The sequence below is a fragment of the Felis catus genome, chromosome C1, assembly GCF_018350175.1.
Source record: "Felis catus isolate Fca126 chromosome C1, F.catus_Fca126_mat1.0, whole genome shotgun sequence".
Taxonomy (NCBI): Eukaryota; Metazoa; Chordata; class Mammalia; order Carnivora; family Felidae; genus Felis; species Felis catus.
Genome location: NC_058375.1, coordinates 105,042,890 through 105,053,725, shown reverse-complemented (window position 1 = coordinate 105,053,725; position 10,836 = coordinate 105,042,890). Strand labels below are relative to the sequence as shown.

Below are 10,836 nucleotides of genomic sequence, written 5' to 3'. Positions count from 1 at the left end.
CAGGTACTTGTGTAATACGGTTTTTTTGCATACTTCCCCTAACATGCACAGGCATGCACCAGCACACACACAGTTGCATCCTCGTCAGTTATGCTAATAGAACTCACAAAAAACAAAACCCTCAAACTAAGCCAGGTTCAAAGTACCAAACTAATGCTAGACTGGAACATCACTATGCTTATTAACAAACTTTTATTAAATGTCTACTCTTTGTTAGATGTTTTTGATACCATTCCAGTGCCTCTTGGACCCCCAGAACACAGTATGGTAGACGTGAAAGTTAAATAGTAAAACATCAGCATATAATAAATGCAAAATAAATTATATAGGCAACAGGATAACATGATGGGAAAGCACTGGTTTAGAAGTCAAGAGATCTGATTTCTATCCAAACTGATACTCACACGTCCTGTCACTTAAACCATTAGTCTCCAATTTATTGCCTACAGGTCAATCCAGTTCCACTCATTTTTGTTAAGCAAAGCTTTATTGGAACACAGTTGTGCTCATTAGTTTACATATTAGATATGGCTGCTTTGGGTTACAGTGGCAGACTTGGGTGTTGGAACAGAGCCTAAAATATTTACTGATTGACCCTTGCTGACGCCTTTTTTTTTTTTTTTAAGCTTATTTATTTTGAGAGAGACAGAGACAGTGTGAGCAGGGGAGGGGCACAGAAAGAGGGAGAGAGAGAATCCCAAGCAGACTCCACACTGTCAGTGCAGAGCCTGGCACAGGGCTCAAACCCAAGAAACCATTAGATCATGCCTAAAATCGAGAGTCGGACGCTTAACCAACTGAGTCACCCAGGTGCCCCGACTCTTAAATGCTCAGTCTCTTTCCTCATCTGTGCTAATATCTGTCCCCAATCACACAAAATTTGTCATGGGAATCAAATGGGATAAAATATAAAATTATTTTTGAAATAAAGAGGGAACATAACATTTTTGAAAGTCTGCTATATACCAAACCTTGTACAGGCACTTTAAGTGCATGATCTCATTTGATGGAGTTAAGGGGCAAGGACAGCCTGTATATCATTGTTTATTGGAGAGAATTGTTGGGAGAAGGACTTGAGTTGGTCACTGAAAGAATGGAAGGGTTTAGTTAACAGGAGCAGGAAAAGGCCAGGCAAGGTAAACAGCATGAATTAGAGTTTAGAGCTAAAAAGTCTTAAAGTGTTCAAGGACAAATAAAAAAGTGAGCAAAGGGATCAATTAGGGGAGAAGGAGAAACAAAGGCTTTGACTAAAGTCTTTGAACTTTCTTCTCCAAGCACTGAGGAGCCATTGAAGGATTCAAATAGGATATAACATTCAAGACATTGTTCTGTAAAAGTATTCTGGTTATCAGTGAGAAGGGATTAGAGGTAAGAGAGACTATTGCTATAGTTAAAGTTTAGGCCAAACATGTGGCGATGAAATGGATAGGAAAAAATAGATTTTAAGAGACATTCCAAGGGGCGCCTGGGTGGTTTAGTTAGTTAAGTGTCTGACTCTTGATTTCAGCTCAGGTCATTATCTCATGGTTCCTAATTTCAAGCCCAGCGTCAGGCTCTGTGCTGACAGCCCAAAGCCTGCTTGGGATTCTCCCTCTCTGCCCTCTCCCCCTTTGGGTGCCTGCATGTGCATGCGTGCTCTCTCTCTCAAAATAAATAAATAAACTTAAAAAAAAAAAAAAAGACATTCCAAATGCAGAATAAAAAGATTTGATGATGGGGCACCTGGGTGGCTCATTTGGTTAAGTGTCTGACTCTTGATTTTGCCTCAGGTCATGATCTCAGGGTTGGGTTCCCAGCCCATGTTGGGGTGCAGTCAGATTCTCTCTCCCTCTCTCTGCCCCTACCCCACTCACACTTTCACTCTCTCTCTCTCAAAATAAAAAAATTTTTTTAAAAAGAATATGTTGACTGGCACCAAGTTTTGAGTTTAGTTATCTAGAGAAATGTTGGTAGCATAGATAGCACTTACAAAAGAAGACGAGTATAAAAAGGCAGAACAGGACATCTTCAAAGGAAAGAAAGTATTTTGATTGGGGACCACTGGAAAAAGCACCACACTGGAAACTCAGAATTCTGTACCACACGCTGTGTTGTCTTGTACAAGCCACCTAAGTTTCCTTGTCTAAAAAGTGAGGGGTTTGAGTGATACCTGTTGGTTCTAAAATGCGGAAATTTTCAATAATATTTAGGTGTTAATAACATGTAAACAGAACTGTTCAGCAGAAATGTAGACGTTCAATATGTCTTCTGTGGGAAATACTGGGACTAGAGATAGGGCTTCAGGAGTCTTCAAAGTTGAGGCAATAATTAAAAGCCATGAAAGATGAAACCTTTTTGTGAAAGTATGTAGTCAGAGAAAAGAATCAAGGACTGAGCCTGAGCCACACCCACATTCTAGAGTGGGCAGAGGTGGGGCCATTAAGAGATATAGAAGTTGCTGCCAGGTAGGTAAGAGGAGAATTAGGATAGTATGCTGTCATGGAACCCAAGGGAGGAGAGTTTCAGTAGGCAGCATCAAGAGTGTCAAATGCTACAGGAGCAGGAAGCACATAGCCTTTGTAAAGGATCCTGGATCTAGCTATTGATTTGATGGAAGCTCCATTAGAATACCTGATTCTGTGAGATAATTAGTGACTCTGGAAGGTGCACCAGAGTGGTAGTAGCTAAGCTGTAGGGGGCTAAGGAGTAAGTGGTAGGAGTCGGAAAGATTAATTTTTTAGAAGTGTTATTTATTTTTGAGAGAGAAAAAGAGTGCGAGCAGGGGAGAGGCAGGGAGAGAAGGAGACACAGAATCTGAAGCAGGCTCCAGCTCTGAGCTGTCAGAACAGAGCCTGATGCGGGCCTTGAACCCACCAACCGTGAGATCATGACCTGAGCTGAAGTCAGATGCTTAACCGACTGAGCCACCCGGGAGCCCCAGGAGTTGGAAAGATTAGACTGTCAAAAATATGAAGAAAATGGGGTGCCTGGGTGGCTCAGTCCATTGGGGATCTGACTCTTGGTTTTGGATCAGGTCACGATCTCCTGGTCATGAGATTAAGCCCCACATTGGGCTCTGTGCTGGGGCATGGAGGCTGTTTGGGATTTTCTCTCTTCCTCTTTGTCTGCCCTTCCTGCCCCTCTGTCAAAAATAAATAAATAAACTTATAATGTTATGAAGAAAATATGAGAAAGAGGACAAGCAGACTCAAAAGATGTTTTCCAGAAGGGGGAGAACTGATCCCACTTGTGGGAGGAATAAATATTACTTGTAGGAGAAATAAATAAATAATTCAAGAACAAAGTTACAAGATAAAGAGGGGGATAAATGACACAGCAAAAGTTCCAGAGGAGAAAGGTAATCAAGGGCACAAATGGAGTGGTTTGTTTTAGAAAGGAAGTTACACTCTCTGAATTCAATCAAGAGACGATTCTTCCCTGAGAACAGGAAACTTGAGCAATGGGGGAAAGATGGATAACCAGCTGTGAGAAACATGCTAAGTAGCCAATAAGAACAATGAAAATGGCTGAGTCGTCTGATACATCGCCAAGGCTTAGGATGGGAGAGGACATGGTCTGGATGGTCACTGGGACAAATGAGTCAGAGTGATATAGAGAGAAGGGTGGATGTAGATAAATGTACAGACTCCATTTCCGCCTCCTGATAACACGGGGCGGCTTTCCATACGTTTAGCAGCTGCAGCCTTTTGAATCAGGATGTGGCCTGTGTCTGAGTGGACTCCCCATTCTGACAGCTCTAGGGCACCCCTTCCTCATCACAACTAGCAACCCCAGTGGCTGTCCTGGCTCCTGTGTCCCCCTTCTGGCAGCAGTCGATTACATGTGCATTTATTCATAAGCACCAATAGTTCCCATCAAAGCAAAGAGCTATCCCAGAGCAGAAGAGCCTGCTAGTCTGGGCCAGCTGGAAGATTTCAAAAGTGAGAGACACAAAGGAAATGTACTAGTCTCTGAGACTACATGAAAACACAAGGCCCATTCTGAACCCTGTAACTGTCCCAACTGTGGTCCCGAGGAAGCCAGCAAGAGTCCCTTTTCTTCTCCACTGGACCTCTCTCATCCCATTCAGATTCTAACTAGCTGGAGCTCATGTTCACAAACATTCCCATCTCCTCTCTTCTTTCCTGCTGCTTAGAGAATAAATACTGGTACTTGAAGCAGGTTTACATTTCCTCCAATCAACAAACTGTTTAGGTATAAAATTTCTTTAATCAAAAGGATTGCTCTTCCCTCAACACAAATGCACACGTTAAAAGTAAAAAATATATATGAGAGAGACACATATTTACACAAATTAGAAACCACAGTCACGAGTCCTGAGTTAGGGGTTGAGAGAATGGACATCAGGGGCAACTGAAGGATGGCTTCTCATCTGCTCTAGATGTCTCCCAGTCATCTCTCTGGCCATGGTGGGTAGACCAGGGTGGGACAGGGTACAGCTCCAGTCTGATGGCAGAGTTACTGGCAAACTGTGGCAAGGAGGTCCCTCTCCAGAGAGTTTCTTAGGAGCACTGGGGATGATAGGCGATGCTGTAGCAGGTAGAACTGAAGTGGTTGGGGCAGAGTGGGTGAAGGGCTGTACTCCATGCTGGACAAAAAGGATGATACCGATGCTGGCTCCAGTGCCTAAAGGACTGTGGCTCAGGGAAATGGTACCTGGGGAACTGAGGGGTGGGTTGCAAATTGGAGTGGTGTGGGTCCAAGTGAGGTGCATGGCTGGCCATTCTGTGAGGTGCCAAGGCTGCTTCGATTTCAACACTAGATGTCCTAGCTGTGTCTGGTCCATCTTTTCCGTGGGAGGTGCAGGAGAGGAAGCAGCTGGATGGCTGTGGTGGCTTGGAAAATGCTAGAAGGAAGACATAAGAGAAAAAAAAATACGTGAGAGAGCTCTCAGATGAACTCCACTTGGTTGCTTAAAATTTTTCTTTCCTTGGGGACTCTGTCTGCAAGGCAAACATACCATGTTTTATGCAACAGATAATTTCCTGGCAGGCCATGATTAAGTAAAAATTTTAGTAACCTAATTAGACTTTCACTTACTTGACGAATACTTGCAAGCCTGTTACGTACCACATATATATCAAACACTGGACATCCAGGTGGGCAAAATAAAACAGTCCTGTAAGGTTTCACTATTTAAAAAATAGTTCATTTTAGAACTTATTTTTCAAGGCTGTTTTTAATATTTATTTATTTTTGGGAGACAGAGAAACTGAGTGTAAGCAGGAGAGAGGCAGAGAGAGAAAAAGAAACAGAGAGAGAGACAGAATCTGAAGCAGGCTCCAGGCTCCGAGCTGTACAGAGCCCAATGCGGGCCTTTAACCCATGAAGCACAGGATCACGAGATCATGACCTGGGCCGAAGTCCGACGCTCAACTGACTAGGCCACCCAGGTGCCCTGACTTCAAGCCTATTTTTAATTGGAATCATCATTTCCCAATTTGTATATTTAAAATTTTTCATTTCCTCTGGTTGAATTGCTTAAGAAATATAAATTGATATGCAGGCAATGGGGTGCCTAGGTGGCTCAGTCGGTTGAGTGGCTCTTTTTTTGTTGTTGTTGTTTTTAATGATTATTCGTTTTTAAAAAAGAGAGAGAAAGACAGAGTGTGAGTTGGAGAAGGGCAAAGAGAAAGGGAGACACAGAATCCAAAGCAGGCTCCAGGTTCTGTGCTGACAGCTCAGCTCCAGCCTGAACCCAAGATCCGTGAGATCATGACCTGAGCCAAAGTTGGACGCTCAACGGACTGAGCCACCCAGGCGTTCCAAGTGTCTGACTCTCTATCTTGGCTCAGGTCATGATCTCACAGTTCGTGAATTCAAGCCCTGCATCAGGCTCCGCACTGATAGTGTTTGGAGTTCTCTCTCCCTCTCTCTCTGCTCCTACCCCACTTGTGCTCTCTTTCAAAATAAATGAATAAACTTAAAAAAAATTGTTTAAAAATATGCAGGCAAGAATCCTCCTGCTTATTTAAAAAAATTTTTTTGTTTTATTTATCTTGAGAGAAAAAAGAGAGCGCATGCACACTGCACACACAAGCAGGGGAAGGATAGAGACAGGGAGAGAATCCCAAGTAGGCTCCATGCTGTCAGTGCAGAGCCTGGCTTGGGGCTCGATCTCACAAATGGTGAGATCATGACCTGAGCCAGAGGTTTAGCTGACTGAGCTACCCAGGCACTCCCTCTGCTTATTTTTAAATGAGTTATTCCCATAGCAATAATAATTGTGGTTGATTGAAAACAAGGACTGTCCATTATCTATAGGAGACTTTCCCCTCCCCATCATTTGAGTACCCCATAAACACACTGTTGTTTGAAGGCACAAAAAAATAGGTCACTTCTAGGGGCACCTCAGTGGCTCTGTTGGCTAAGTGGCCAACTCTTGATTTTGGCTCAGGTCACAGTCTCATGGTTCTGTGAGACTGAGCCCTGCGTGGGGATCTGCACTAACAGTGTACAGCCTGCTTGCGATTCTGTCTCTGCCCCTCCCCAAAGCGTGCTCACTCTGTCTCTCTCTCTCTCTCTCTCTCAGAAATAAATAAAAAGTTTTAAAAAATGGGTCACTTCCACACTAAGTCTAAGAATCTATCCAACATGGGGCACCTGAGTAGTTCACTTGGTTAAGCATCCGCCTTCAGCTCATGTCATGATCTCACAGTTTGTGAGTTTGAGCTCCGTGTCGGGCTCTGTGCTAACAGCTCAGAGCCTGGAGCCTGTTTTGGATTCTCTGTCTCCTTCTCTCTCTGCCCCTCCCCCACTTATGCTCTGTCTCTCTCTCTCTCAAAAAAAAAAAAAAAATCTATCCAACACTCCTTCTATAGGTGTTCCATGGCCGCCCTCCTACCCTCTCGGTGATGTATTTGTTATGACCAGTCTTTGAAACCCACACTTCCAGAGGGTTTGGAACAAAGTACTTGGGTAGGAGTACAAAGAAAGAGAAGGGAAGGGTTTCAGGGCAGCACAGGAGAAAGGATTTGTAAAGAAAAACTAAAAACTCTTACTGCATAACTCATTTGGCCAGGTAAAAAGCCTTCTATAGAGGCACCTGGGTGGCTCAGTTGGTTAAGCCTCTGACTTCAGTTCAGGTTGTGGACTCATGGCTCTTGAGTTTGAGCCCCAAGTCAGGCTCTTTGCTGACAGTACGGAGCCTACTTCAGATCCTGTCTCCCTTTCCCTCCGTCCCTCCCCCGACACATGTGTGCACATGCTCTTTCTCAAAAATAAATAAACATTTAAAAAAAGTATTTAAAAAAAGTCCTCTGTATCCATGCAGAAAGCAGAGAAGCTGAAACGTGAGGAATAAGGTTAAACTTCATGGAGTGCTTTTTTTTTTTTTTTAAAGTAGGTTCCATGTCCGGTATGGAGCCCAATGTGGGGCTTGAACTCATGACTCTGAGAACAAGACTTGAAGTGAGACCAAGAGTCAGACACTTAGCTGACCAAGCTACCCAGGTGCCCATTCATGGAGTTCTTTGTAGTGATACAGACAAAATAGAACAAAAACCATATAAGGATCAAGACAATGAAGGAACGTTGGGCATTCCCTCCCGTGAAAAGAAACTTATTGGCAAAAAGGAAGAGACTTAGAAGAAAACAGAAAGAACCCATCTCTCCATGTACACTTCATTCTCTTATTTCCCCACTTCTCTCTCAGGTTTACATGTTCTTACCTTGGTCAGTTTGTGCCTGCTACTGCCCAAGGATGACTTCTGAGCAGCTATACGAGGAAACCAAGTCTTTAACATCCCTTCCACCTGTAGCAAGGTTCCTAGGTAACGCTCCCTGTGAGAAAGACATTTACTTAAAATGCCATCAAGTGTGAAAAAGGCAACAAGACAGGATTGTGGACATCTCCTTTTAAGGAAATACTGAGGAAAGAACCAGGAGAACTCACCCCATCTGGGGCTTTTGCAAAACACCTACAATACGCTGGATCCTGTCCATTGCCACGCTCTGCTGGAAACTGCTCAATCCTGGGGTCAGGGAGAAGGAAAGACATGAAGGATTGAGATGCAACAATTTAGTTAGGTAAAGGAAGAACAAAGCATGGTTAAAATAGATTCACCCAAAGAAATGAAATCACAGAAGCACAAAAGAAATAATGTAAAGATTAAAAAAAATGAAGCTTTAAATGCAAAGATTTAAAAGAAATACACATTTAAAACATCAAGAGAGAAAAAGAAAGAGGAGAACCTAGCCCAAATAATTGCAACTAACCAAATAATTACCTCTCTCAAATCGACCCATCTTCAGCCCATTCAGTAGGTCTGTGAGAGGGCGGATGAAACCTTGGAGCTCTTTACACTGTAGGAAAACAGGACAAAGGCTATGGGAGGGCTGAGAATTGCCCACACACCAGTACTGTTATTCCCCACTTCACAGGGTCCTTACTAGCCATCTGGGTGCTAAGCCATTCCAGTATTGTCTCCTTTCCCCTGCTCTTTCTTACCTTCTGAGCAAAAAGCAGGTCTCCTTCTGTGATACAACCCTGGATGTTTACAGTGGTCTGTAATTCACCGTCTCTTGATCTTTTGACCCCAGATCCTGCCATAGGAGAGGCCAAGCCCCGCTGTTCCAAGTAAGATGTTGTATGTTGGTTGCTGGAGACCTTGGGCCGTTGCCTGCAGCGGATAGGACCCGGTCGTGGCCGAGAACCTCCCCTCTGCCCAACAGTGTCTGGCCTGGGGCCATGGGCCCCTTTGTCCTCCCCCTCACTATCGGAGGGGAGACCAAAGTCACTGTTCACTGGGGAGGTGGAAAAAGAGGAAGAGAGAGAATAGGAAGAACAGGAAGAAACGCTAGATGGAGAATCCATAGGTTCAGAAGCAGGGGCTGGAGAGCAGCTCCCGGAGTACCCAAAGATCGGGACCTGCAACTGAAGAGCAAAGCAAGGGAGCATGTCACCATAATCTGAAAATTAGGAAATGGCCTGGGAGACTGGGGTGTACTGCATGGGATGATAAGATCTCTTCTCTCCTCCCCAGTATCACCTGTCTCAGAGCCGACAAAGTCCTCTCCTCCGCCTGCCCCCCTCAATTAAGTACCTGGACTGCCCCTATGGGCTCCGCAGAGCAGCCCTTACTTAGTCTGACGCAGACTCTGTTCTTACCTCCCTCTGTTCAGAGTAAATTACCTGACTCGACACCTTCCGTCTCCCCACCCCGAACATTTGTTCGCCAGGTCTGTTCCCAACCTAACCCCGCAGCAAGGGCTACGGCGAGCCGAACCGTAAATCTCCGGTAAGGTAACCGAAGCCACCTAGTGACCCTGTAGGGCCTGCTCCCCACAGGAACCTCCCGCCTCTTTCCAATCTTTCCAATCCGGAGCCCTGCACCAGGACCCTCTACAGTCGCGCCTGCCACGTGATGCTATCCCTCCCAATGCCCAATTCTGCTTTCGGTCCCTAAACCTACTCTCTCGGGGTCTGATCTTCCCGCGCGCGGATGGCTTCCCCGTTCTACAAGCCTCCTCACCTGCGTCGGGTCTGCTCAGCCCAGGCTGCCTCCGGCTTCTCCAACTCCGTCGCTCTCGCTACCCACCTCCGCCTCTCTCCCACTGGGTCCCGCCCCTTCCCCCTCCCAGACACGTGCGGCGAGGCACGTGCCTTCCCCCTGCGAACACAGACCTCACACTCTCATTGGTTGTCTAACCGGTGGCACGTGACTCCCGCGACTGACTTTCACATCCCATTTGCTACAGCCTACTAGGGGCTCGGCCAATAGAGACCCAGTTAGGTGACGATTGGCTGGAAGGGAAGGATTCCGTGCTCCGCCCCTACATGCGGCTCGCGACCGGGACCCGGTGAGGAGAAAAGGCGGAGGGTGGAAGAAGAGTGGAAAAGGGCGGAGCCCGCGGTCTTAAATAGGATGGTGGTGGGCAGGAGACGTGCGGTTGGAGTGCACGGACGGGGTGTGTGATGTGAGGCGCGCGTCTGGGGATGTGGGACTCCGGGCTCCTCTTCGGTAGCAGACTCCCCCCTCCCCCTTTATCTCCCCTCCAGCTGTTAGAGCCTCCGCTCACGAGGGCAGCACGTGGAAGCCAGCAGCAACTTGGGTCTGCAACGTGTGTGAGAGAATGGCTGTATGCTACTGTGTAGTCTCCCCCCTCTGGGCCGCGCGGCCCTCGTGACTCTCCGATCTCTGGCTCCCTTTCCCCGCCTCCTCCTCCTACAAGTTGGGTGCCTCCTGCCCTGCTGGGTGAAGAGGGTGGGGACTGCCGCCGAGAACACCGCGTCCTCTCCCAGACTCCCACTGGGGCGGCTCCTCCGGCCCTTTCCTTACATAACCCGCCACGCACGTTACCAGCTCAGATGCCAGTCGGCCACGACTGTAGAGGTCAAAGCTGAGCTCGGGTGTTCCTGACTTTTCTATCCAGGCTCCTCCGGCCTTGCGCCCTGAATTCCGTGTTCCCTAACGTAGAGAACGGAGTATGGGTAGGTCCCTGATTTCCTAGATGATACATACCTTCATTTCCTTTATTTGTACCCTGGAGAAGATTCGGAAGGCTTGGAAGGAGGGAGGGTGGTAAGTTCGGAGTTCACAGAGTCCGTAATGGACTATTCGCTGCCCCCTGTAGTACTGAAAGTACAGTGCGGAGAAGGGGATAGGGGCTCAGGGACGGTTTGCTCATGGAAGGTGAGACACCGAAGAGACCGCAAGGGGGCAGCCCAGTTCTGATTAGGGTCTCGAGGATAGAGAAAATTAAAATGTGTCCCTGCCTGCCCTAATTACGCACTGGAAAAGGCACATTGTGGGGGGTGGGGGGTGTGAGTGGAGGAGGGTGTGAATTTTAAAAATCTATTCTAAGTAGTTTTTAATATTTTACATATGTTTAACA

At 46.4% G+C, this 10,836-nt stretch overlaps 1 protein-coding gene across 5 annotated transcripts; it reads right to left on the bottom strand.

Annotated features, from left to right (window-relative positions):
• Positions 1-4,189: 4,189 nt before the first annotated feature.
• On the bottom strand, positions 4,190-10,733 carry CIART (circadian associated repressor of transcription). Of its 5 annotated transcripts, none has more exons than XM_019837768.3 (6): positions 10,464-10,733; positions 8,450-8,875; positions 8,229-8,304; positions 7,895-7,973; positions 7,671-7,782; positions 4,190-4,846 (listed from the first exon to the last, which is right to left on the bottom strand). In XM_019837768.3, the coding sequence occupies exons 1-6, from the start codon at positions 10,467-10,469 to the stop codon at positions 4,322-4,324; spliced, it is 1,224 nt and encodes a 407-aa protein (XP_019693327.1). In that variant the 5' UTR covers positions 10,470-10,733; the 3' UTR covers positions 4,190-4,321. The 5 variants fall into 5 exon arrangements, with proteins under 5 accessions (XP_019693327.1, XP_006935141.1, XP_023114880.1 ...); XM_006935079.4 differs by lacking the exon at positions 10,464-10,733 and adding an exon at positions 9,474-9,592; XM_023259112.2 differs by lacking the exon at positions 10,464-10,733 and adding an exon at positions 9,474-9,553 and having other exon boundaries at positions 8,450-8,621.
• Positions 10,734-10,836: the final 103 nt, after the last annotated feature.

Coding starts and splice junctions, on each gene's coding strand:
- CIART (XM_003990568.5), bottom strand. CDS start 8,899: ATGCTCCCTTGCTTTGCTCTTCAGTTGCAGGTCCCGATCTTTGGGTAC. Junction 8,305..8,449: donor ACCTGCTTTTTGCTCAGAAG/GTAAGAAAGAGC, acceptor GTTTTCCTACAG/TGTAAAGAGCTCCAAGGTTT. Junction 4,847..7,670: donor GCAGGCACAAACTGACCAAG/GTAAGAACATGT, acceptor TCTTCCTTCTAG/CATTTTCCAAGCCACCACAG.